This window comes from Arvicanthis niloticus, chromosome 23 (assembly GCF_011762505.2).
Source record: "Arvicanthis niloticus isolate mArvNil1 chromosome 23, mArvNil1.pat.X, whole genome shotgun sequence".
In the NCBI taxonomy this organism is placed as follows: Eukaryota; Metazoa; Chordata; class Mammalia; order Rodentia; family Muridae; genus Arvicanthis; species Arvicanthis niloticus.
In genome coordinates, this window is record NC_133430.1 from 16,174,508 (window position 1) to 16,199,925 (window position 25,418).

Genomic DNA, 25,418 nt, shown 5'->3' on the forward strand with positions numbered 1-25,418 from the left:
CAGACAAGATTGTGTGTGGGAAGCACTGAGCAAGCGCTGGTCACGGCAAGAGGCTATGGAGACTGAAAGCATGCTTCTGTTTTAAAGACTGTCCACTGAACCCTGCACTATGTGCCTTCTCCAAGGATCTGTCCCATTCCAAACTGCAGGTTGTTAGTTTTCCTCATTGGCTAGAAGCTGTACCAAGATGGTCGGGTGGTAGTTCTAAGGGGCTTGCTCTCCGGCTTTGTAAGCTTGAGCTTCTGGTGAGAAGACTCAGGGATATGCAACTCAGCTGAAAAAACTTGAAAGGGAACTCCCAGTGTGCCATTTCCCAGGCCTAAGAGCTTGCCAGCTGCAATCTGTTCTTGGGTGCAAGCTCTGGCATACCAGGAGAAAATTCAGATCAGAAAGCCCTGCTCTCATTAACACATCCTGCAGACCATGGCCTGAGAAGCCCTGAGCTCATCAGCCTGTCTGCAGTGTGGTAGCCACAGCATACAAGAAGTGGACGTAGGTTGTTTTGGCATGGGTGTAGGAGAGAACAGGGCACGGTGAAAGCCAGACAGGTGACCTAGGGAATGCCCTGCTCTACGATGTGGCTCTGTCTTCAGCTTCCTGTTTTTAGTACAGGTGCTGGTCTATTTCTAGTCTATCTGCCTGTCCCCCCCCCCAATTCTCTCCCTCTCCCTCTCTCCCTCTCTCCCTCTCTCCCTCTCTCCCTCTCTCCCTCTCTCCCTCTCTCCCTCTCTCCCTCTCTCCCTCTCTCCCTCTCTCCCTCTCTCCCTCTCTCCCTCTCTCCCTCTCCTCCCTCTCCTCCCACTCCCTCTCCCTCCTCTCCCTCTCCCTCTCCCTCTCCCTCTCCCTCTCCCTCTCCCTCTCCCTCTCCCTCTCCCTCTCCCTCTCCCTCTCCCTCTCCCTCTCCCTCTCCCTCTCCCTCTCCCTCTCCCTCTCCCTCTCCCTCTCCCTCTCCCTCTCCCTCTCCCTCTCCCTCTCCCTCTCCCTCTCCCTCTCCCTCTCCCTCTCCCTCTCCCTCTCCCTCTCCCTCTCCCTCTCCCTCTCCCTCTCCCTCTCCCTCTCCCTCTCCCTCTCCCTCTCCCTCTCCCTCTCCCTCTCCCTCTCCCTCTCCTCCCTCCTCCCTCTCCCTCTCCCTCTCCCTCTCCCTCTCCCTCTCCCTCTCCCTCTCCCTCTCCCTCTCCCTCTCCCTCTCCCTCTCCCTCTCCCTCTCCCTCTCCCTCTCCCTCTCCCTCTCCCTCTCCCTCTCCCTCTCCCTCTCCCTCTCCCTCTCCCTCTCCCTCTCCCTCTCCCTCTCCCTCTCCCTCTCCCTCTCCCTCTCTCCCCCTCCCCCTCCCCCTCCCCCTCCCCCTCTCCCCCGTGATGGTTCTTTTGGAACTTGCCGTTTTTATATTTGTCTTTTGATTTTAATTTCAGAGTTTTGCGTTGATGTTGCTTTCTTTGAGAACAAGAACGCTTAACTCATTTCTGTTCCTGTGGGTTGGGTCTGTCTTGATCTGTGCAAGCAGACACAGCCTGGCACTTGTATGCATTTTGTTAGAGCCAGTGTCAGCCTGGCCTGTGGCCCTAGCTCTGCCAGTCTCACGGGATCCAGATTTTTAGCAGCAGCCTGGACAGAAGCTTGAAACCTCCTTGCTGCTGGGCCTTGGGGACCAACAGGGGAGCAGGGTTGTACACATCCAGGGTTGTCAAAGTTAAAACAAATGGCACAACTATGGATCTGCAGTGGGTTTTGCTTGTGTAGGGGCTCTTTGCTGCAAAGCACACTGGGTATATTTGAAGTTCTTCAATGGTGGATTTCAGCCACACACATGTGTCTTCTTGCTTACTGTCTGGGGCCCTTCAGAGTGTTTAACGCTAGGCGGAAACCATGACTCTTCTCGCAGAGGACCTGAGCCAGGGTATGCTTGACACACTTGCTTTTCTCAGCCAACGTGTTGAATGTGTATTCTCTCCCCCCTCTTCCTTCTTCAGTCTATTTCCACCATGAAAGTGATGCAGTTTCAGGGAATGAAGCACAGAGCCAGTTCCCCCATCTCTCTGCCTCCAGTCACACACCTTGACCTCACCCCCAGCCCTGAGGTGCCCCTGACCATCCTGAAAAGGAAGCTGCTGAGAACCAACGACATGAAGCAATCCCAGAATCTCGTTGGGCAGATCCAGCAGCTTCTGGATGTAAGTAGTGGCCAAAGGGATTCTTAACAGAGGCCGGGTCAGTCTAGATTGAAGGGGTGTATGTATGTGTGTGTGTGTCCATCCTGTTATAAACATAACACAACCAGCAACCAGAACTCGAGGTGTTTCCTTCCCAGATACAGAAAGGAGAATGGCCTCTGTGCTCTTGGAAAGCAGAGCAAAGAGTAGAGCAGTAGCTGTCTTCACTCTTCATCTTAACTTTGACCTCTTTAACTTTGACCTCTTTAGCAACAGGAAGGAAAGGCTTAGAGTCCTGGCTTCCTGGAATCCTGCTCTGGCCTATGGGCCATCCCTTTGAGGCATCCTATCTTACTGCTTCTTGACTTACTAGTCACTAGTCAATCTTTTTTTTTTTTTTTTCTTCAATGTACAAAAATTTCCCTTGTTTCAGCCAGTCTGTGGTGGCACATGCCTTTAATCCCAGCAGCTGGGAGGCAGAGGCAGGTGGATCTCTGAGTTTGAGGACAGTCTGGTCTACAGAGTGAGTTGCATGACAGCCAGGGCTATCATGAGAGACCCTGTCTCAACAAACCAGCAAAACAAAACAACAGAAACCATTCTGTTGACTCAGGGGTCCCAGCCTGAAGCTCTTCCCGAGGCTGATGTCTCTGTGCCTCACAGCTGCTCTATTCAGTAGTTGGCAGACTTGGCAGGAAGGAGCCTCCTGCTCATAGCTGTGTACTCTCTCATCTGTGCCTGTCTGTTCCAGCAAAGCCAGTCTGTGGTCATGCTTGTCCCCAGTCAACACGGGGTACTGGTGGATACATGGAGATTAAAAGAAAAAAGAAAAAAAAACCCTGTTTGATTTATTTTACTTTTCCAAGTAGAATCCCGTGTATCTCAGGCTGGCCAGCTCCAGCTTGCTACTTAGCTGAGGATGACCTTGAACTTCTGATCCTCCTTCTACTTGTGCTGGTTTTCCATGGTCCCCAGAGTATATGGTTCTTAGGATTAGGAATTAAGCCCAAGGTTTCATGCATGCTTGGCCCCATCCCCGGCGCCCATGAGTGTGTTTTAAATGCTTATCTTTTATTATTTATTTATTTAGACATTTGTCACCCTGGAATGTTAACAACTTGAGTAGCCAGGATGTTTTTAACTGGTGTCAAACACAGTGGCAATAACTGTCCTTTTTCTTTCTGACCTTTGATCTCTTGAGTCCGGTTATTTATTGTTCCCAGGGAGGTTTTGTCTGTAATGGGTTATTGTGTCTGTTGATAGTGTCTTAAGAGTTAAAAATGATTCAGGCACTGTGCCAAATGCCTTCAGTCCCAGCACTTGGGAGGTGGGGGCAGGGAGGTTAGGAGTTCCTTAGCTACCATATTGAGTTAGAGGTCAACCTGGGTTACTTGAGACCCTGTCTCAAAACAAATAACAGTGCCATGAAAGGGCGTTTTGTCTTTATCCTCTGGGTAGTCAAAGAAACCAAATCAGAGTTTCCTTGTATTGGCCTCTGAGCCATTGTGTATATTGTAGACTTTCTCTGGTTTCTGCTGTAAATATGAAAACTATCTCTAAGCCTATGCACTTACTGGATTCAACAATTTCCTGTTAACTGTTGTATATTGTAACATTTTTATGTAAAATAATTACTAAAAAAAAAAAGAACCAAGATTTAAAAAAAATTGAACTCATTCAGAAATAACCATAAGAAACTCGTTTTGTGCCCTTATATATTCTGAAAAAAATAACCATTTTCAAAAACGAGAGTAGTTCCTGTGCAGAGTAGCATCAGTTCACATTCACAAACATCTGTGCCCAGTGTGAGAGGGAACAGCTTGACACTGTGCTGATGTTTACTCTGTGGTTCTGGGGTTTTCGATGAAGCACAGGGAAGCCATTATGGGGCCCACACAGGGCTCTAGGAATCCTGTGTTTGGGACCACACATGGGTCTATCACGCAGTTGGTGACGAATGTGAACAATTCAGCCATGCAAGAGATGAACACTGGGTCGGTCAGAGACTTCATGGAGAAGTGAGGTTTGGGTTCAGAAGTGTCTTCTTTATGTTGCTAGTTTATCATCTGGGAGGAACAAGGGGCCCCTGTGCTTTCTGTGCTACTGGTCCTGGTTTTCTGAACAGGCAGAGGTGCCCAGGAGCACGCAGGGACACATGAGGATAGTGCTGTCCCTCAGAGGCAGGTTGCAGTCAGGCACAGGCTATCCTCCAGGTGTCAAGTGTCAGTTCTTCTATGGTGGTAGGAGATCTAGAAGGTCTGGCCTTTCAAATGTCACAGAAACCAAACACATGCTTTCCATTTCTCTCGAATGCATTTATTAAACTCTTCTAATTCACTGTGAGTTGAAGGCTATGTCAGGATAGTTCCTTGAATATGCCTCTTACTATAGATCCCGGAGTGAGTACATTAAGCCAGAATCGTTTTGAAATGCTGTCTTTTTTTCCCCCTAGGCCAGGCACGTCATTGAGAAATCTGTGAAGAAGATTGTTTCCCTGCTGGCGGGATTTGGGGAAACTGCTGAGAGACATTTGTCAGAGAGAACCATGCTCACAGCACATGACTGCTACCAGGAGGCTGTGACCTACTTCCGCACACACTGCTTTAACTGGCACTCCGTCACGGTGAGCCTAGCCAGGGCCCTCAAGTCTCCCGAATCTGAGATCATAGTGCTAAACTCAGGTGCACTGGCTTGTACCGAAAGAATCTATCTGGGCCTTGGGAAGCTGGATTTATGGTCATATGTCTTGTTTACCAGCGTCATAGGTGACAACTCCCATTACTGTTGGCTTTGAAGGGTGCTTGCTTCTCTTGATGATGTGGCCCCCACACCCCTCACCTCATCCTCACATCTCCAGACAGTGGCTTCTTTCTTTCTCCTGATGTCTTCTGTCCATTCCCCACGATTTATTGCTGGAGCACACCCTAGTCCGTGGAAAAGGAAGAATGCTGTTTCAGCCAATTGTAGAGTCAGTCAGCTAGTTGGTCCCTAAAAAGTCCTGTGGTTACAATGAGATGCCTGAATTCTGCTGGAGGAAGGTGGGCAGACTGTGGCCCGTAGACCAAACCCTGGCAGAGCCTGGCTTTGCACCTTTGGCATTTGTATCTCATTCTTCCCTCCTCAGCTGGGTTCCCAGAATCAGCTGAAGCTGGACAGAGTTTCAGCAGCCCCACCAGCCCTGAGGTTGTGTGCGAATGTTTGTCTCCCCTTGGGAGAGCATGCAAATACCTACAGATTGCCGAAAGAATATGGCAGATCCGTGACCTAAACAGACCTAGAACTCCTGGCTGAAATGGCTTTGTCTCTGTGGCTGCAGAAGCAAGGCAAGCTGACTGCGTGGTGAGATGCTCACGTGCGGGTTTTTGTTTTCTTGCAGTACGAGCATGCCTTGCGGCACTTGTATGTGCTGGCCAACCTCTGTGAGAAGCCATATCCAATTGACAGGTAAAGCAGGCACTTGGCATTGGGAAGACGGGCATCACTCTGAAAGCACAGCGGGGCATACCACTGGCCTGAGTAGACTCTATCCACAACCCAGTCTTTTTCCTGGGGCCACTCATCAGTGGAATCGGAGGGCCTGGGTTCCCAGTGGTGATGGCTAGGGACTTTATCCTGCATGACTCCTACCCAGAACTGGATAATGTCTTTCTATCTTCAGGGTTGCTTAACTCATCTGATTCATCTTCCTGGTTTTTGCAGGATAAAGATGGCCATGGACAAGGTGTGCCTTAGTCACTACTGAACAGCTCTCTTCCCAATGCTTCTCGAAGAGTGAGCACAGTCCACTGGAATGTGAACCAACCTGAGACTGAAAGGGTGGAGCCAGAGGCAGCAACTAAGCCCCGCCCTCAGGAATAGCACCCAAACCCCGCCCCCAGGAACACCGCCAGCCCATCCCAGGACTTGCTTTCTGAAGAAGCCGGTCTGGGTGGGTTAAAGCTCTCTGGAGGAAGGAACTTTGGCTTCTTAGGAGTTTTTGGTTTGTTTTGTTGTCCATTAGCTTTCAAGAGCAAATTCACTTCAGCTTCTGTAGCCAGTGAAGGAATCTTCTAAGAAATTCGAAGCTGAAACCTCTTGCCATCTTCACAGTGATTTTACTCAAGAGGGCAGAAAGCAAGCAAGCCCCCTATGGGAGAATTATTTTTAGAATGTATAATTTTTGATTGATTTTATATTTTATTCTGTAATAATGGATGTCTTAAGAAAAATAAGTGAAGAAGTGAGACATTTGTTTCTGGACTCTGGCTTCATGGTTTGTGTTTTACCCTCGTGGTGGGCTGTCCCTTCCCACCTCCCTGCTCTCGACTGCTCCATGCTCTGTGAACGTGCAGCACCCTCCCACCCCCCAACCTTTCCTTTTGCCCTGGAATGCCTGACTGTTAAGTTCTTCACCCCATTCAGTTTCAGGGGCCGTTTCTTCTTAAAGTTTGGTCCTATTATTCATCTTCCTACCTGTTATGGTTGGAATGTAACATGTCCCCTACAGGCTTGGATGCTGAGTGTTTGGTCCCTAGCTGGCAGGACTAGTTTGGGAAGTTCTGGAAACTCTAGGATGTGGGGCCTAGCTAGAGGAAGTAGGTCTCCGCAGATGTACTTTGGAGGTCATGCTTGATCCCTAGACTCCTCCTAGTGCTCTGGTTCTTGCCACTGAGAGGGGTAGAACCTTCTCTGCCATAGACTATGCTCAGTTCTGCTCAAGCAACTATGTACTGAACCCTCAGACTATGAAGCAAGTCCTCCCCCACTAAGCTTTTTCACCATGCTGAGACAGCCTGACTAGCCCAGAAATGCCATCAGAAGCAGCTCTTCCTGGCCCTCTGTGTCCGTGCATCTCATGGTCTCATGGTCGGGTGCAAGGCAGGGAGGGAACACGCCCCTCTGTTTCTCTGGCATAGTACACTCAAGGTGTAGTTAGTGATGGGGTTGTTAGAGACGTGAGCTCAGTGCTCTGTATCCATGCAGGGGAATACTGTAAACAGCAGTAAAAAGGAATGAATTATCTATAGGGCACGGCATTATTAAGCCAATTGAAGCCAAGTGCTAAAACCACGTATTACATAGCTTTATGTGACATGTGCTGAATCGGCAAAGCCACACAGAGAGACACTTACGGGTGCTAGCGACAAAGGAATTAAATGGGAATGAGAGCTGCTGGGTAAGCCTGCTCCCCCAGGATCCCCACAGGATCTCACTGTGTTGAAAGGCAGGCCTGGAACTCAGGAATCCTCCTGTCTCAGCTTCCCAGATAGCCAGGACACAGGTGTGCCCCTTCATGTCTGGTTCAGTTTGCTTCCAGGGATGCTGGAAGGTTAGGAAGCTGAGGACCATGGCTGCTCAGCATTTCAGATAGAGGGAGCCCCCAGACCGAGTGCATTCGAGTTGTGTGGGTTATAAGTCAGGAGCAGGTTTGCTTTGGGAGATTTGTTTGAAAAACACAGATGATCCATATAATCTAGAAATGTTTTTAAAAATTAAAAATAAGCCATGGATGTATAAAATATAGAAAATAAAAATATTTTACCACGGCTATATAAGTTATGTACAGACCTATAATGAAACAGTAAAATTCACACACACACACACACACCTGGAACCATCAACAATAGAGAGATGCAAACAAAGTAAGAATGTTGCATCCTAGCTACTGCCTGCAGAAACAGCCGTCTCTTGCTATCAGTCTTCAGTTGATTGCACGTCCTAGCAAGGAGAGATTTCTTGCACGTGTCACCCCTTTCGCCAGATATAACACACAGAACGTAGGCTGTGGGGCTGGAGCGATGGCTCAGTGGTTAAGAACGATGGCTGTTCTAGAGGACCCAGGGTCAATTTCCGAGTACCCATATGGTGGCTCAAAACTGTGTCTAACTCCAGTCCCAGGGCAACCAGCAACCAGTGCTCTTGTCTGGCCTCCATAGGCACCAGGCACACATGTGGTGGATAGACATGCATCCAGGCAAATCCATCATATATATAAGAAAACATTAAAAACAAACTAATCTTAAGCCTATGTTATAGACTATTAGCAATAAGGTCAACAGTGGGCTGTGACTAGTTATATTTTGAGGGTGCCACATGTCATATGCTGTGGGGCTTGGGTGATGGCTCAGTGACCAAGAGCTCAAACTGCACTTGCAGAGGGCCTGAGTTGGGGTCCTCAACACCTGTGATGGCTCGCAACCCTGTAGCTTCAGCTCCAGAGGCTTCTGAGGCCCCCTTCTGGTCTCTGTAGGCACTGCATGCACCTGTTCATACCCCTGACACACATGAGCATAACTAAAAGTAAAAAGTCATGGAATTCCATGCAGATTTTCAACTGCCCAGGAGGTTAGATTATATGTTTTAACTGGGAGAATTAAGTGGCATGTGAGTTAAGTCTCACGTTTTAAAAGCCAGGCGTGGACAGTATGTATCTGTCGTCCTGGCCACTGATGAAGCTGGGGCAGGGGGACTTGCTCAGTCTAGGAGTTCAGAGGTAGTGGGGGCGGCATAGCAAGGCCATGTCTTAAAGCTATAAAGAGAGAGTCATATAGTGAGGTGGGTATTGGGATGGGCAGGGAGAGAGCGAAGGTGAAAGGCAGCATTTGGGCTGACCATACATCTCGATTAGTCATGCAACCCCGGGCTCCATCACCGTACAAACTGGCCATGATAGTGCACACCTGTAATTCCAGCAGCCCTAGAAGGTTCTAGATCAGCGGTTTTCAAGGAGGTGGTGAATGACCCTTTTCCAGGGATTGCCTAAGACCATGGCAAAACAGGTTATGAACATTAGGATTCGTCACAATAGCAAAACTACTCGTTCTGAAGTAGCAATGAAAATAATTTTATGGTTGGGGGTGGTCATGGCATTAGGAAGGTTGAGAACCACTGTTCTATACACTCAAGGCTATCCTCGGCTAATAATGAGCTTGAGGGCTTACTCGAGAGAACCTGTCTCAAAAAAAAAAAAAAAAAAAAAAAAAAAAAAAAAAAAAAAAGCATTAATTAAACCCAATAGGTCTGACCAGCTGTCAGTGCATTACTAACACTGGGAGCCAGGGAAGACTTCCTGGAGGTGGGCTTTGAAGGATGCATATACAAGCTAACCAGGCGAGGATCAAGAGGATTGGAATTCCCAAGAGTAATAGCATAAGGGTAGGAGGGACGGTTCTAGAAATTGTCTAGAGCCTGGGGTGATGGGAACCAGGGATGGTGGAGATGCAACAGGTCTCAGACTGGTGAGCAGAACTCAGGCCCCTTCAGAGGAGTTAGCTTTTGCAAAAGGGCTTTTATTAACAACCCCTCTCCCTGTCGTGCAGCTTGTCAACACTGATGGCAAGAACAGGTCTCTCAATGCCCCGCCCCTCCAACCTCACAGCATTGGTTGAACTTGTCCATGTTTCCCAGGAGCTGGCTTGGCTGCTTCTAGTGGGGCTCAGGAGTCCTGGCAGACTAGGCACTCTGGTAGCTGAAGGCAAGCTCTGAGGCAGGGGTGAGGTGTGGGGCTGTCTCTTCAACATAATACTTAAGATCTTGGGTTGTGGTGGAACATCTCAGCTCCATCCTGAGGCTCAGGGAGCAGCTGGGGTCAGGAACCCCTTCATTAGCCAGTCTTGGGGAAAGTGAGCGCTTTCAGGGAAGACTAAAGATCTGGGGTAGGAGGTGGGACGGGACCAGGGGAAGGCAGAAAAATTGCCTGAGGAACTGGGTGTGAGCAGGGTTGGGCTTGTTTGCTACAGCTGGCTAGAGAGCCTCTTCCACCTGAGCCTTGGTTTCCCTTACTGTCCAATAAAGAACATGGTGCCTCAGACTATGACTCTGCCTGATTGGCTTAGGTATGCTCAGTGGGCGTTACACCAGTGTGACTGACACAGGCACCTCTCAGGAGATCCTTCCAACACAGCTCAGCGGGGTGGTGGTGGGGGGTCATCTTATAAGAAGTTGGGCTCCCGCACCACTATATAGGGCTGGCCTGAACCATCCTTGCCACTGTCCTGGGGCCGGTACACAAAGTGGAAATCTCGCTTGGGCTCGCTCCGGAGCAGATAGCCCTTGATGCGGTGCGGCAGAGCCTCGTCGGCCAGCTGGAAGCAGCGCCCATCCACCAGCACGAAGAGCCGGTAGTCTTGGGGCTGTGCCACCTCAAACTTCTCAGCGCACTGTGCACACAGTGCCTGGGCTGCTGTGTCTGCCCGTGACGCCAGTGTCCGTGACTGCTGCTCGGGCTTCAGGTAGGACACACAGATGAAGTCCTGCAGGCAAGATGGAGGAGGTTTGAGGTTACCAGGCTTGACCAATAGCATTCTGGGTCACCCTCATCTCAACACTGGGAGGTAGGGCCAGCAGACAGGAGCATGATGACATTGGACCTGTCTTTGCCTTCTCTGGACCGGGGAGGGGGGGGTGTTTAAGCAGTTATGAAGCTGAGACTAAGAGCAACTGTGTCCTCTTACTCTGCCACTGAGCCTGGTGGGTAACTCTTCCTTCTCTGGGTCTCACCTCCCCACTGGACTTATTCAGGGTGATTCAGTCAGGATTCAAATATGGATTGAATTCTCGTGTGTATGCATGAGATATGTGTGTACCCCAAATGCCCATGTGGAGGTCCCAGGACAACTTTGTGGAGTTAACCTTTACATAGACTCCAGGGATTGAACTCACACTGTTATATATGCCGGTCAGGCACCTTTACCAGCTAAGTCATCAATTCCTGGCCGATTCAATCATTATTGAGTCATGACAATGGCAGAGTCCCGTCCCCTTCCCTTAGCCGGTCTGCAGGCTTTTCATTATTCTCCCTTGTCAGCAAGGTTCAATCATGCATTCATTCTGCACGTCTCCACTGAGTCTGCCCTGCCCCTCAGGTGCAGTGCTGGAAGGCAGTATAAAGTTGCAGGTGTAGATTATAATCCTAGCACCTCACAGTTCAGGCAAGTGGAGCCGTTTGGCCTCTGAGAGCAGGAGTTGTCTCTGTGGTTTAGAGGCAGGGAATGAAGAGGCTGGGGGTGGGGAGCTGAGGAAGGGGTGAGTTGAGGATAAATGGAGGTGGGCATGTGAGGTGATACCAGTGGTGCTGGGAAAGGGTGATGCATGATGGGAAGGGTGATGCATGATGGGAAGGGTGATGCAGTGTGGGAGGGGTGATGCAGTGTGGGAGGGGTGATGCAGTGTGGGAGGGTTGATGCAGTGTGGGAGGGGTGATGCAGTGTGGGAGGGGTGATGCAGTGTGGGAGGGGTGATGCAGTGTGGGTCCCTGGGTTCCCTGCCCTTCCTGGCTTTGAATATGTTTCTGTTTGTTGTGTGACCCTGACCGCTGCTGCTTTGACTGTAGACTGAGGACAAGAGCCACACACTGCCACCAAGCCAGTGTGAAGTAATGTGTGAGGGGCTGCCTTACCATGGACGGAATGGCAACATCAGTGGATGGCTCACAGCCACAGCCATGAAGATGCTAATGACCATGTTACAGGGTCGTGTGCACTTACAGAGTGCCAGGGTCTGGGCCTCACTGTAGGCTTCTGTTTGTTTTTTTTTTTTGTTGTTGTTGTTGTTGTTGTTTGTTTTGTTTTGTTTTGTTTTCCAGAAGGGAACGGTGGGACAGAGGTGCTGTTGGGTGTGTATGTGTGTGGTGGGTTGGCACTCCCTCTCATGCCAGTGCATACCAGCTTGGGACAGTCTATGGTATGCATCTCCTTCTAATTCCCAGTTCAGTGATGCAAGATGAGATGGACCTTGTTGGGAGGGAGTATTTAGACCAGGGAAAGCGGTGGAAGCTGAGGCCGTAGCTTTCTTCCCCTTTCCCACTGGTTCTGAGGTGCTGTTGATTCCGGGAAGAGCAGAGATGCTGGCTGGCAGCTGTGAGCAAGGGCAGGGACGCAGGACTCATCTGGTTCGGTTGGCTCACATGGACGGGAAGTGGCATTTCTGAGGGGGCGCAAGACTGGGTGACAAGTTTAGTAACCACCACTTCCAAACAATTAACCTAGGACTTTTTAGGCTAGAGGACGGAGGCTTATTTATGAACCGTTTTGCTAAACTAAAGAGGATGGCTAGAATCAACTCTTGGTTCAAAGCTGGGTCCAGAATTCAGGCCTCCTGCCTCCCAGAGGCCCGGGCTCCATTTTCTATACAGAGTCTATATAACTATGAATAGCTCTGGAGGGTTGTCTGGCTTCCTGGTCCAACTCTGGACATTCTCTACACACTGGCATCCTGTCCTGTCCCAGATCCTGGGTTTCAGGCCTCTGAGACACATGAACCACGGGCATTGTCCTCCCCATATGAGAGCTTCTTACACAGAGGGTTTACAACACGGCATGATGATTGCTGCAAAGGGGAAGCCGTGGCCAGCAGGAGAAGAATGGTGTGTGTGTGTGTGTGTATGTGTGGTGTGTGGTGTGTGTATAGCCATACCACTTTGTCCATTGGTTATAACATCTTCCTGGTGGCACTTCTATGCCTACCCAGGACCTGTAGAGCTAGGCAGAGTGGCAGGTAGAACCTTGGATTCCTCTGTGGGAGACCCACTGCTCACCCTGAGGATGGTAGGGCTGGCGGGTCAAAGTAGCCAAGCATACAGCACAGGTGGTACCTGTACAGTTTGTAGCCCCAGACACTATAGTCCCCAGCATCACCTGCACAGAGGAGCGGGAGGCCCGGGCCTTGTTGAGCGTGCGCCTGCGTTCCCAGCGATGGATGGAGTCCTGCACCTCCACGCTCAGCTGCCTGGTCACTGTGATCTTGTCATAGTTCTTAATGTGCTCCAGGGCTCCATAGGTGGTGGTCAGATAGTAGGAACCTGTAGGGTCAAAGACACAGGCTGAATGAGAAAGGTCTGACTGGGAGGAGCTGGTCCCAAAGTGTGGCCCCGCCCATTGCTTCCAACATGCTCCTCCTTCCATAACAACCAGGGGGCGTCCACGCTCTATGACCTGCTTCAAAGGCAGCACTCAACTTCAGTGCACTGGGGCTTCAGCAGTTGGCACTTTATAGAATAGCTTAGCTCACATGTTTCCTTAGCCCCTTTCAAGAAGGAATCATGTGAAATAATCCATATATAATATATATGACTATATATGACTTAGCTTACATGTTTCCTTAGCCTCCTTCAAGAAGGAATCTTGTAGAATAATCCATATATAATATATACAACTATTGTATATATGGCTACTTTTAAAATTATAAATTAGAAATGTTATTTATAATTACATATAATTAGCCGGGTGGTGGTGGCACATGCCTTTAATCCCAGCACTTGGGAGGCAGAGGCAGGAGGATTTCTGAGTTCAAGGCCAGCCTGGTCTACAGAGTGAGTTCCAGGACAGCCAGGGCTACACAGAGAAACTCTGTCTTGAAAAATAAAACAAAAACCAAAACAAAAAAATAATTACATATAATTACATGATTATATAATATAAAAATATAAATTATAGAATATATATATATATATATATATATAACTATATTATATATAATATAGTTATTTTTAGACAGGGTTTCACTACTTAGCCCTGGCCTGAAATTTATAATAAAGACCAGGCTAGCCTTGAACTCATAGAGATCTACCAGCCTCTGCCTTCTGAGTGCTGGAATTAAAGGTATGGTTGGTTTATCATACCTGGCTAAGGATTCCATGTGGCTGAATTGGGAAGAGAACAAAGAAACCCAGCATTTCCTACAGGTCTGTTCATCCAAACTCAATATTCTTAAAATGATGTTTGAAACTAAGTTAGAAATTTAAAATGTAATTTTCAAGTGTTTTAAAATCTATAGGATACATAAGAAACTGAGAGGCAGGATGCCTGTGGGAATGTGGAGAAGGCGGTGGGAGCCAATCCTCTCGGTGTATTATACAGGCACTTTAACATGTAGAGCACCATGAATGTATAACCTATTATAAAAACAATTTTCAAAGATGCACAGGAAAGCCTAGTTATCGCGTGAAGTTTATAAGGATTTAAAATGGTAAAAGTGTTTGCTGCTACCCAGCTGTAATATCAGCAGCACTCAGGAGGCAGAGGCAGGCGGGTCTCTGTGAGCTGGATGTCCACTTGGCCTACAGAGCCACACAGAGCTTCAAAGCAAGATCCCGTCCACTTAAAGAATGTATTACATTTTAAATTTTATTTTGTGTGCACATGTGTACATGTATTTGTGGGTACACTCAACTTGCAGAAGTCAGTTTCCCCCTTTTACCACAAGAATCCCTCAGACTTTGTGGCAGCTGCCTGCCTTTACCCACCAAGATATTGGCCCTCTTAAAATTCTCCTTTAAAAGTAATCCTTAATCTGTCATGTTTCCTCAAGTAATTGAGGCTTTATGGTACTTCAAGCTGCACAAGCCATGGAATTTTAAGTTCAAAGACAATACTTTGCAGAGATGTTTATCTGGCCATCGACTTGTTAGGGGTTTAGAACCTTGCTGAGATTTTTCACTTTATTTAGTTTTTTGGTAGCTTTTATTTTTAAATTTATTTGATTTATGTATGTGAGTATGCTGTCTCTGACACACCAGAGGAGGGCATTGGCTCCCATTACAGTTTTACATGTGGTTGCTGGGAATTGAACTCTGGACTTCTAGAAGAGCAGCCAGTGCTCTTAACCATTGAGCCATCTCTCTAGCCTGAGAGCCTTCACTTTAAAGCAGTGGTTCTCAACCTTCCTAATGCTGTGATTCTTTAATACAGTTCTTTATGTTGTGCTGGCACCCAATCACAGAATTACTGTAATTTTCCTATTGCTGTGAACTGTAATATAAATATGTTGGATATCTGAGATGCAACCCTCAAAGGGGTCACGACCCTCAGGTTGATAACTGTTGCTTTAAAGGGAAGAAACTGAATCCCAGAAGAAGAGGGTGACACGGCCAAGATCACACAGTGCCGCGCCCCCCCCCCCACCTTAGCATCCTGCTTTCTTCCAGTCCCTAGCTTCCCTGACACTCTCTAGACTGCTTTTCCTGACCATTAAGGCCAGGCTAATGGTTTTGGACATGAGGCTGATTCTGCCAGTGATCCACCCCAATCCACCATCCCACCCTAACTATGGGAGATCCTCTGGTATCTGAAGTGGCCCTGGATGAAAACGCTCGCTTCCAGACTCCTTAAGCTGGGCTGAGAAGGCACAGCTCTGAGTCCTGCCCCTGTGGCACAGAGAGCAGGGCAAGGTCAGGAATGCTCTGATTCTGAGTCCTGGAGATGAATGAGCATGGCGAAAAGGCACTTGCTTTTCTATGCCATGCGTGTGAGGGGTGGGGGCTTAGTAACGCTTGGGCCATTCAACTATATGAGCTCAGACAATAGTTCTGGGGTTTTTGTTTCTCTCAGAGGCAGTAGGGAGGAATTCCAAGCCCTGCTGGGGCTCTCCTAGCCCTTCAAGTCCTATACATCCCTTAATGCCCTTCTAGTCATCTTTGATGGAGACCATGTAGTACCGAATATAAGCACTAGGTGGCGGGTGACACCACTGAGTTTTGCAGACGCTTCCAGGCAGTACGTGGTGGGATTGATTGGCAAATCCATTGGTGAGATTAACTGGGTGCAGGCTAGGGAGGGCACGTGGGCACAAAGGTCTATGGGGACATGTGTGGGAGATGTTTGGATTCTTGGTTGGCTCCAGCCAGGCGATTTCCCTGAGATGGGGTGGGGTATGGGGTGGGTATAAGAAGGGGGTCCCATCAGTCCGCCAAGCTGCTCACAGGAAGGCCCTGATCTCTGCTTCTATAAATGCCTGCTGGGAAGACCATGGGAACCAGCTATCTGGTCTGGGATAAATCACACCACACCACAGGCCGGGGGGGGGGGGGGTCACGAGAACATGTAGGAGAGGGTGTTTCCACAGGTGGAGAGTGATCCAGTGAGGACACCTGCACAGTGCCTTGTTTCTCAGGGTGGCTGTCACTCTTTAAGCAGTGCTGGCAAGAGATCCCTGTCAATTTCTTCAGTCTCTGGGTGCTTCCACGGGCATGATGAAACCCAAGAGGAAGCCTTGAGGGGACGGAGGTCCTGAATGTGAGAGTGAGGTGTTTGTTGATTTTCACGAGACTCCCAGACATTCCTGTCTGGCATGGATGGTTCAATGAGTACATGGTTTGGTGGATGGAGATGTGGGGGAGGGGTAGATAGATGACAGAGTATGTATGGATGAGTTGATGAGTGGGTAGGCAAATTTATGGATGGATGGACTGGTGGTGAGATGAATGGGTAGATGGGTGAACAGATGGGTGGGCTGGCGTTTGGAGGATGGATGGATAGATGGGTAGATACATAAATGAACTGGTGGATAGCTAGGTCGATAGGTAGATGAACTGATGTAGGTGTGGATGGGTAGATGTATGGATGTATGGGTGGATAGAAAGATGGGTAGGTGGGTGAGTAGGTAGGTAGATGAATGAATAGGTGGATGATGGGTAGATGGACAGATAGATGCACGGGTAGACATGTGGATGGATAGATGGATGTACAAGTAGACAGATGGTGAGTGGAAGGGTGGATGGATGCATTGGTGGACTGAAAGAAAGCTTGCTTCTTCTGAATCCCTGGACTTCCCAGGAAAACAAGTTGCTCCAATTGCAGGTAACATGTAACTAAAGAGGAAAACCAGGTAGCTCCAGGTGCCACAGCCAGGGCTCAGAGCTACATACGACAGCAAAGTTCTCCGCTTTCCCTGTTCCCCTGAGCTGAGAAGACCTCAACGAAGCATTTACGCATTTACGTCAGGCTTTTCACCTCCAGAGGTGGCAGATGCAAACTTATGCAAAGGGGGACAGCCACTCTCAAGAACCACAAAGCCCAAAGGGGACGCTTGTGCCTGGGAGGCTGGGTCCATTCTTCGATGGTAGGAGCCCACAGGACATGTCATGGTCCCTTAGAGCCCATATCTGGGCTTCTGTATCTCAAGCGATTCTTAGTGGAGGGTTGGCTGAGGCCTTAGCTGGAGGAAGTGGTGGGTGGAGGGACAGGGGAAGGGAAACTGAAATGGGCCATAGCAAATAACACCCTTCCTTCATTCAACCAGGGAGTACAGAGCCCTCAATGCCTCAGTGACTTCTCCCTATGGTCAGAAGTCCTGGCCAGGGCTGAATCTCAGCCCCCTCCCCCAACCCCCACCCTGTAGCTAAGAACAGATCTCTACTCACCACACTCCACGGAGACAACGTCTGCCATTTTTGCATCACCCGTTAAACTACTAACTTCTGCTGTGCCTCCAGGAAGAATGACATTCCCGCTGTTCTTTGTTTTTAAATTTCATTAATGTATTTAGTTTTACTGTTTTATTTTCAAAACAGGGTCTCACTATGCAGCCCTGGCTGGCCTAGAACTTAACTGTGCAGAGCATGGTGGCCTTGAACTCACAGAGACCCGCCTACCTCTGTTGTCCGAGAGTGCTGGAATTGAAGGTGTGTGCCACTTTGACCAGCTCCGTCCTCTTCTTTATCTTTATCTTCGTTATCTGTTTATTTATTTTGCTCCTGCTCACCCTTCAGTGCTCAGCACTGCACTGTCAGGGTAGCATGCTCCCAGTCTCTTTGAATTTCCTACTGTCAAAGTTTTGTCACTTTTCTTTGCAACCTGACTGTCTTCCTGGTCAATGAGCTATTTGGGCAGAGCCTGTGTGCATGTCCCTAGGGCTTAACCTTAGTCTGGCCCTACCTAAGAAGTCCTTGCCAGGCCACCTGGTGTGGGAGTGGGTGGGCCTGGGTTGTTGGGAGATGGTGGTGGGTGTAGGGGTGGTGGCAAACTCACCCTCTCCTAGCTGCAGGGCAGGGTCCATGAGCTCCATCATGTATTCCACGTCAAGGAGCATCTCCGTGAGGTTGCTGCGGGCCAGTACGTACATAAGCACAGGCAGGAAGTCGTCGGCCCCGTAGGGCTTCCCTGCGAGGAGAAGAGGATGAAGGCTGTGAGTGCCAGCCTGTGAGCCACTCAGGGACCCGAGGTGACCCTGGAAGAGCATGGTTCAGTAGGGTTCAATGGTGGGGACCCTAGCAACTCCCAGGGTGGCTCAGTACGGGTGACAAGAAGGAACTGAGAAAGAGCTCTCGGCTGGGGTTACAAAATTCTGGTTCCTTGCCCTTTCCTGGTTCTTCCCCTGAGTCTGCCATGGGCTGCTGGCTGGGTTATCTCGTTCTCATCACACTCAGTTCACAGGGCCGACCATTGCTGTGTGGGCATCTGCAGGGAAAACTGAGATCCAACCCTGTGCCCAACATCCACCTCTGCCCCTGAGATCCACCTCTGCTCAAGATCCACCTCTGCTTGAATCCACCACAGTTCTTGAGATCTACCCCTGCCCCTGAGATCCACCTCTGCTTGGATCTACCACAGTTCCTGAGATTTACCTCTGCCCCTGAGATCCATCACTGCCCCCTGAGAGCCACTACTGAGATCCACTCCTGCCCAAGATCTTCCACTGTGCCTGAGATCCACCACTGCTTAAGAATATCACTGTCCTTGAGATCCATTCCTGCCCCAAGATCTAGCATTGCCCCAGATCTTATAATCACTATACCAGAGACCACCATTGTGCCTGAGATCCACCACTGCCAGTGGTCCAACCTGAGCCCCACGTGTATTCGCAGTCGACTGGGAGAAGAGATACTTCACGACAGAATTTCCAAGTGAAAGGCAGAAACAGAAACGGACCTGCAATGCTGGCCAATTTCCATGATGTAACCATTTCCACAGTGACCAAGTTCAAACTGCAGACCTGCACATAGACTTGGGAGGAGATGTGTAACTAGCTCCCCTGAATTGGTATGAGCTACCTCCTCCAGCACACCAACTGCCTTACACACCACAGGTTCAACCTCACCATGGGCAAGCCAAGACTCAGAGCTGGGAGGCCTGTGCTCAGAGTTCTGTGCTGATCACTGGTGGGACCGGATCCATGTCTTCCCCCTGTGATGGCTTACAGACCAATGCCAGCTTTGAGCACAGTTGGAACATACCAGTTCCTAGCTGGCTCTTCCAGCTGTACAACAGGCAGCACTCCCTGGGGAGATGAGTATAGCTTTGAAATGCTTCTCCTGTCAGAACACCTGGCTTGCACGGACCAGAGCTCATGCCCTGCCAGGGTCAGCCTGTGTTTCCTGATTTTAGCTTCTGTTTCTCCTAGGTCCATCTGTTCACCACCTGCAGGCGCACAATACCAAGAGCTGGCAGAGACCTTCTGTGCATTTTATGGGCTGGGGAACTTTGGAGAGAGTAAACTCTTTTTTATTCCCAGAGTCAGGGTTTCTCTGTGTAGCCCTGGCTGTCCTGGAACTCATTATGTAGAGCAGGCTGGCCTCAAAACTTTGAGAGATCCACCTGCCTCTGTCTCCTGAGTTCTGGGATTAAAGAAACATGCCACCACTGCCCAGCCAAGAGGGAATTCTTATTCAGAGAGAAATAAGCCAAAGAGTATTCATCTGGGGGACCCTGAACACTGGAATAGGAAATTAGGAAGACTTTAGCTAAGTCATTCTAGTTCTGTACAGTCAGGCTTCTCCTTAGGCCACGACAAGCCCCAGTTTCTTCATCTGAACACTGGGAGATAATCAACTCAGTCTGTTACTCAGGACTGACATGTGTCAGATGAGTGGCTGACATGAAGTATAGTCATTTGGGAGGCATTATCTCAGTGGCTAACATAACGCAGCAGGTAGGAAATGGTCAATGTAGGAAGACACACCTTGGAGGTAGATGGCCTTGTTTCACGGGTTGGGCCCTGAACTGTCTACTGAACTGTGTTCATCCCCTCTCTGCTCTTGACCCTGGGTGTGAGGCTTCAGGTTGCTGTCTGCCTCGACGTTATTGCCCTGCAACAATGGACAGTAACCTGGAGTTGTAAGCTGAAGTAAACCTCCCCTCCCTCTCCTGGTTTAGATCAGCAAATGCCTGGACACCGAGGGTCTCACCCACTCTATGCCTTCCTAGCCACATGGAGGCATCAGATGGCAGGTTCGTGTTTCTGCTCTACGTGACAATGCCCAGGACATCTGAAAGCTGCATAAGCAAGATTCTCAATAATAAACACAGGTGACTTTATTCACTAGAATTCAGTTTAGCATAGATCTTAAAACTTTCCCTCTGTCTCCTTCACATGCAGGCAATGTTATAGCCTCCTGGGTCACCATCAAGAGCCGTCTATCCACTGTCACTGCCTGAACCACTAGTGGATTCTTGGGTCATACGGCCTCTGTGAGGAAGTAGATAATGAAGGAAATTGGTCTTTATTACTAAGCTGTTGGCTCTATAGCCAACTTTTGAGGTCTATGAATCCAGCCCTTGGTCCAAGCAAGCTACAAGTTCAGGTCCAGCTAAAGGCATGGAGGGCAGCCTTCAGCATCCCAAGCCCTCTCCGTGTCTTCTGCATTTATATTGGTTTGCTATAATATTATATTACATTGGTCTTTACCTAGGTTCCCTCTCCCTTTCCGTCTTTCCTGAGGGGGCTTTGATCTGTTCTTCCTGCTACAGGAATGGATTCCCTTGCCTAGCTTTGGATGTTCCAGAGGTGGGAATGACTTCTCTGCTAGATGTAGAGAACACGAATCAAAAAGCCTAACCACTCCTGCCAAGTTCTGCAAACTCTGCAAGGACCCCATAGCTCCCAGGTATGATGGATGCTTGTCCAAAGCCATTTGTCTCTTGAACTTCCCAGCCTGCCTGACCCAGGACCCACAAACTTGTGCTCAATTGCTCTCCCCAAACCTGGTGCTTGGCGTTGGATGGTGGGCTGGCGCAGTGAGTGTGGCATAGGTTTAGCACAATATGGCTTTAGGTTTGTATTTTGGCTGGGTCTATCTAGACAAGTGTGACAGCATTTACCTCTTAGGAAAGGATAGTGTGACCCATTACGTTTGGCTCCTGTGACTTCAAGTGTAGCCCTTTTCCTGCTATCTCAACTGGTCCCACCTATGCCTAGGCTGTTGTAGTGTCCTTTAAATGGGCCACATAGTCTGTGCATGAGCTTCTCTCTCCTGTGTAGTGATGACAGGAAAGGCGGTGTGGTGGTCTTCTTGTTCAGAGAGGAGGCCTGGAGGCCTAGGATGGGTAGAGGTCTAGGTGGTCTAAGGCCTAAGTTGCCTAAAGTCTAAGGGTTCTTGAAGTCTAGGAAGCCAGAGGTCTAGGAGCAGTGTTGGACAAGTGTGGTTCTGTCCTGCTGAACATGCTCAATTGTTGGCTCAACACAGGCTGCAGCTGTGCCTTGCTGAAGGGTTCCCAATGGCTCCCAGGCCTTCAGCACAGAGATGTTGGTCTGTGCTTCAGTCACATGGCTAAAGCCAGATAGCATGAGATGCTGGGAACATGGAATGGAGTGGAGTGAGGTAGAGAATGGGGAAGTCTAGTCTTGAAACCACCAGTGTCAAGTCTGAGGCGAATCTGAGTCAACTGAGAGGCAGCTAAGACTGTATCATTAGGAATTAAGGAGATGCTTAGCAGTTAAGAGCACTGACTGCTCTTCCAAAGGACCCGGGTTCAAGTCCCAGCACCCACATGGCAGGTCACAACTGTCTGTAATTCAGGGGATCCAACACCCTCATACAGACATGCATGTAGGCAAAACACCAATGTACATAAAATAGAAGTAAATAAAGAATGTATCACCCCCATGTAACTGTAATAGTTGTTAGCTGTCAACTCAATAGAATCTACAATCACCTGGGAAATGGACCTCTGGGCATGCCAATCACAGGAATTGATTACATTAACTGAGGAGACTCATCTTAATTTGAGTGAGATCTGGGCTGTAAAAATGGCAGAAAGTGAGCTGAGAATTTGCTAGCATTTATTGCTGGTTTTTTTTTTTTTTTTTTTTTTTTGACCTTGGAATGTAATGTGACCAGCTGCTTCAAGCTCCTGCTGCCTAGACTTCCCAGCTGAGAGGGGCTGACCCTTGAACTCTAAGCCTAAATGACCTCATTTTCATTTTCTTTTCCTTCCTTCCATCCTTCCTTCCTCTCTCTCTCTCTCTCTCTCTCTCTCTCTCTCTCTCTTTCTTTCTTTCTTTCTTTCTTTCTTTCTTTCTTTGAGACAGGGTTTCTCTGTGTAGTCCTGGCTGTCCTGATACTCACTCTGTAGACCAGGCTGGCCTCGAACTCAGAAATCCACCTGCCTCTGCCTCCCAAGTGCTAGGATTAAAGGCGTGCGCCACCACCGCCCGGCACGACCTCATTTTCTCTCGTGTTGCTTTGGTCAGAGTATTTGATCAAAGCAATGAGGAAGTAACCAAGTCAGCAATGACCAGAGCATGACAAACATGAGATGAAAGACAAACATGAGATGAAAAACTGTGGCCTAGGTGGTAAAGATGGGGGCAGGAAGGAAACCTGAATTCTCCAGGTGTCAGCCTCAGTCTGGAGAGACGGCTCAGCAGTTAAGAGTGCACACTGGTCTTGCAGGGACCCCTAGTGTGATTCTGAGCACCCACATGAGGCAGCTCACCATTGCCTGTAACTCTAGCTCCAGGCGGCCCAATGTCCCTGGGCTCTGAGGGGACCTGTCCTCACATGCACATACCCCAGCACACAGAGACAGGCACGCACGTAATTAACATAATCAAAGTAGATATTAAAAACATCAGTGTGGTCCAAGAAAAGAAAGGCCCTTGAAGCAGAGCACATTAAAGGGAGCTAAAGGTAGTAATGACTGTTAGATGTGGAATCCCTAAGCCTTTCAGCATCCTCAAGGAACTTAATAGATGAGTGATGACTTGTGATTCCGTCAGAGATGCTGGATCTGGAGATACTTACACAGGGACACATCCACAGCTGTCACGAGAGAGCTTTGTAGCCTGGCAATATAATATAGACTCAGGATAGCACTGACTGGGAAAGGTCCAGATAGAGAACTTGTGTGATTTAGGGGAAGTGTGTGTGTTCGGGGGTAGGAGAAGGCACTTGACAGTTGCCTTCATGGTTAAGTATGGTCACAGTGTTAAGCTGGGCAGTGGTAGCACATGCCTTTTATCTCAGCACTTGGGAGACAAAGGCAGGTGGATTTCTGAGTTTGAGGCCAGCCTGGTCTACTGAGTAAGTTCCAGGACAGCTAGGGCTATACAGAGAAACCCTGTCTCAAAAAAAAAAAAAAAAAAAAAAACCCTCACAGTGTCTGAATGTCCCTCCCTGTGCCTGGCTTGCATTTCATGGTCTTAAGAAAACTGGGACTTAGAGAGTGAAACAGGCCTGTTTCTACCTCAGTCAGCAGAGTCCTTGGCCCTGACTTTGCCCTGAGTCCTGCAAGGCCTGTGAGAAATGATCCTGCAGTTAGAAACAGCCACGGGTCAGACATGCAGTTAGCAAGTGTGAGCATCTGGTGACAAAATAACCACGGTCCACCTGAGCCCCAGAGGGTGCACCTGTTCCCACAGGAGGAATCTGAACCCAGTGTCTCCATTACCCGGATAGTCAGGCTAGATGCACCAGGGCCCAGATAGACATTTGGGTGTAGTTTTTCATGTCTTTCCCTTTCTGACCAAATTGCACTGCTTCCCTCACACACCCATGCAGGACATGCCAGGCCTGCTGCCCTTGCTCCTGTCTTAGAGGAGCAGGCATGCCATGTTCTTGGCTTGTTTCCATCAGTGACAAGGGGGCCCTGGCCTTCAATGTCACACTGGGGCTGTCAGGCATTCTGGGTGCTCTCCCTGGGTCTGAGGCCTCTGAGGCCGACTGTGCTGTCAGACATGCATGGGAATAAGGCTCTGAGTTCTGGAGGCCGCCTACAGTCGCTGCCTTCCTCCACTGACCACGTTTAGGCAGGAATCAGTTGCACTTACAGCCTAGTCCTGTCTCCTGGCCTGCAGACTGCACAAGATCCCTGGTCCCCAAAGACAAACTCTTCCTGACACAACACTTCTCCATGACAACATAACCACCATGCAGTTTTATCCCCATGTGGCTTCTGCCCTTCAGGAACTCAATTCGTTTTCTCAGTTGCAGGACACCTATTGGTCCTACACAAAAAAAGGGCCTCCAACCTGGAGCTGAGCCTCTTCCAGGCTCATGTGGGAAGTTGACAAGGATGAAGGAACCATGTTCCATGCCCCAGTGCCATGCCAAACAACTCTTTTCTGTTGCCAGAGGGTCAGCTGGGCTGCTCATCCATGAGGAACATAGAGAGGAAGAAGACCCTCTCAGCCATCCCCAGGTATCGAACCTGCTGGTGTTGGGCACTGGGGTCAAATGATGCAGCTTGTTCCTAATAACTGAAAGTCCCTAAGTATGGCTCTGACTTACTAGAATCTTGACTTCTCTCCCATAAAGAAGCTGGGCCCGGAGAGGTAAGTGACTTGTTCCAGGCCTTACAAGTGGTAAGAGGCAGACCGGACATCTGAACCCAGTCTGCAAGGTTACAATGATGAAATTCTTTTTCACGTGCCACGGCTGCCATGTACAACTACACATGTGGCTGCCTGCACCAGGGCATCTCGCTGAAGGGCTGGGTGCAGAATGAACTCCAGCTAGCGTTTATTCTCTGTGGAGCGTGCACTCCTCTGCCTCTGTACCTAGAGGAGTGCCGTGGTGAAGCTACAAATGGGCCCCATGATTCCACTACCTCCCTTCTTTCCTTCCTCCCCGCACCCATCGCGATGTGACTTCAGAGCTTTTTCCATCCAAAGGGGACATGTGCTTCACCCCTTGAATCTGGATTTATCTTGTGACAAGACAGGTCAATGCATGGTGGCAGTCTGTCATGATGCCAGGCCTCAACAAGCTCTGCTCACTACCCTGAACTCCAGCTGGTTACGGGCATAAGCTGGGACCAACATACTGGAGGATGTTATGGCCTAAGGTTCACCCAGATAGCCTACATCCAGGTGCCCACTAACAGATGGGCCTGGGCATCTTCCCTCAGCCCCTTCTGCTGACTTTGGTGAGTACAGACCAGCTTCTCTGTGGTCCAAGTGAGCTACCATCAACACTGTCGGAACCAGACCTGTCCTCTCCAAGTTCACACATGCTAAAGCCAACACTGTTCCCTAAAAGGTGACTCTTTTGGAAGTGGGTCATCGCAGATGTGGTTGGCGGAGATGAAATCACACTGGTGTAGGGTAACACTGACCTACTGCGACCTGTGTCCTCATAAGAGGGAAATGTGGACACAGAGAGCACACAGGAGATTGCTGAGTGGAGACTGCTGGGTTTTCAGATTTAGGAGTGAGGCTGGATCAGATCCTACCTAGTGCCCGAAAAGAACACAGCCTTGCCCCACTTTGATCGTGGACTTCTACCCTCCACCATTGAGGCACCGTGGTTCTGTGTGTGAGTCAGCATGTTTCAGCACTCCCTGCAAACTCACAGGGTA

General features: G+C 49.2%; 2 protein-coding genes across 5 annotated transcripts in view; one reads left to right on the forward strand and one right to left on the reverse strand.

Annotated features, from left to right (window-relative positions):
• The window catches only part of Lgmn (legumain), a 37,744-nt gene extending 31,357 nt beyond the window's left edge, over positions 1 to 6,387 (forward strand). For both annotated transcript variants that reach the window (XM_076921358.1, XM_076921359.1), the window contains exons 11-14: positions 1,969 to 2,169; positions 4,601 to 4,771; positions 5,525 to 5,592; positions 5,848 to 6,387. In XM_076921358.1, coding sequence (XP_076777473.1) covers positions 1,969 to 2,169; positions 4,601 to 4,771; positions 5,525 to 5,592; positions 5,848 to 5,890 — 483 coding nt within the window. In that variant the 3' untranslated portion in view covers positions 5,891 to 6,387. The remainder of the gene's footprint in view (positions 1 to 1,968; positions 2,170 to 4,600; positions 4,772 to 5,524; positions 5,593 to 5,847) is intronic.
• A 3,008-nt stretch (positions 6,388 to 9,395) lies between these two features.
• Rin3 (Ras and Rab interactor 3) overlaps positions 9,396 to 25,418 on the reverse strand; it is a 104,862-nt gene continuing 88,839 nt past the window's right edge. For all 3 annotated transcript variants that reach the window (XM_076921356.1, XM_076921355.1, XM_076921357.1), the window contains 3 exons: positions 17,871 to 18,002; positions 12,762 to 12,925; positions 9,396 to 10,379 (listed from right to left, as the gene is read on the reverse strand). In XM_076921356.1, coding sequence (XP_076777471.1) covers positions 10,059 to 10,379; positions 12,762 to 12,925; positions 17,871 to 18,002 — 617 coding nt within the window. In that variant the 3' untranslated portion in view covers positions 9,396 to 10,058. The remainder of the gene's footprint in view (positions 10,380 to 12,761; positions 12,926 to 17,870; positions 18,003 to 25,418) is intronic.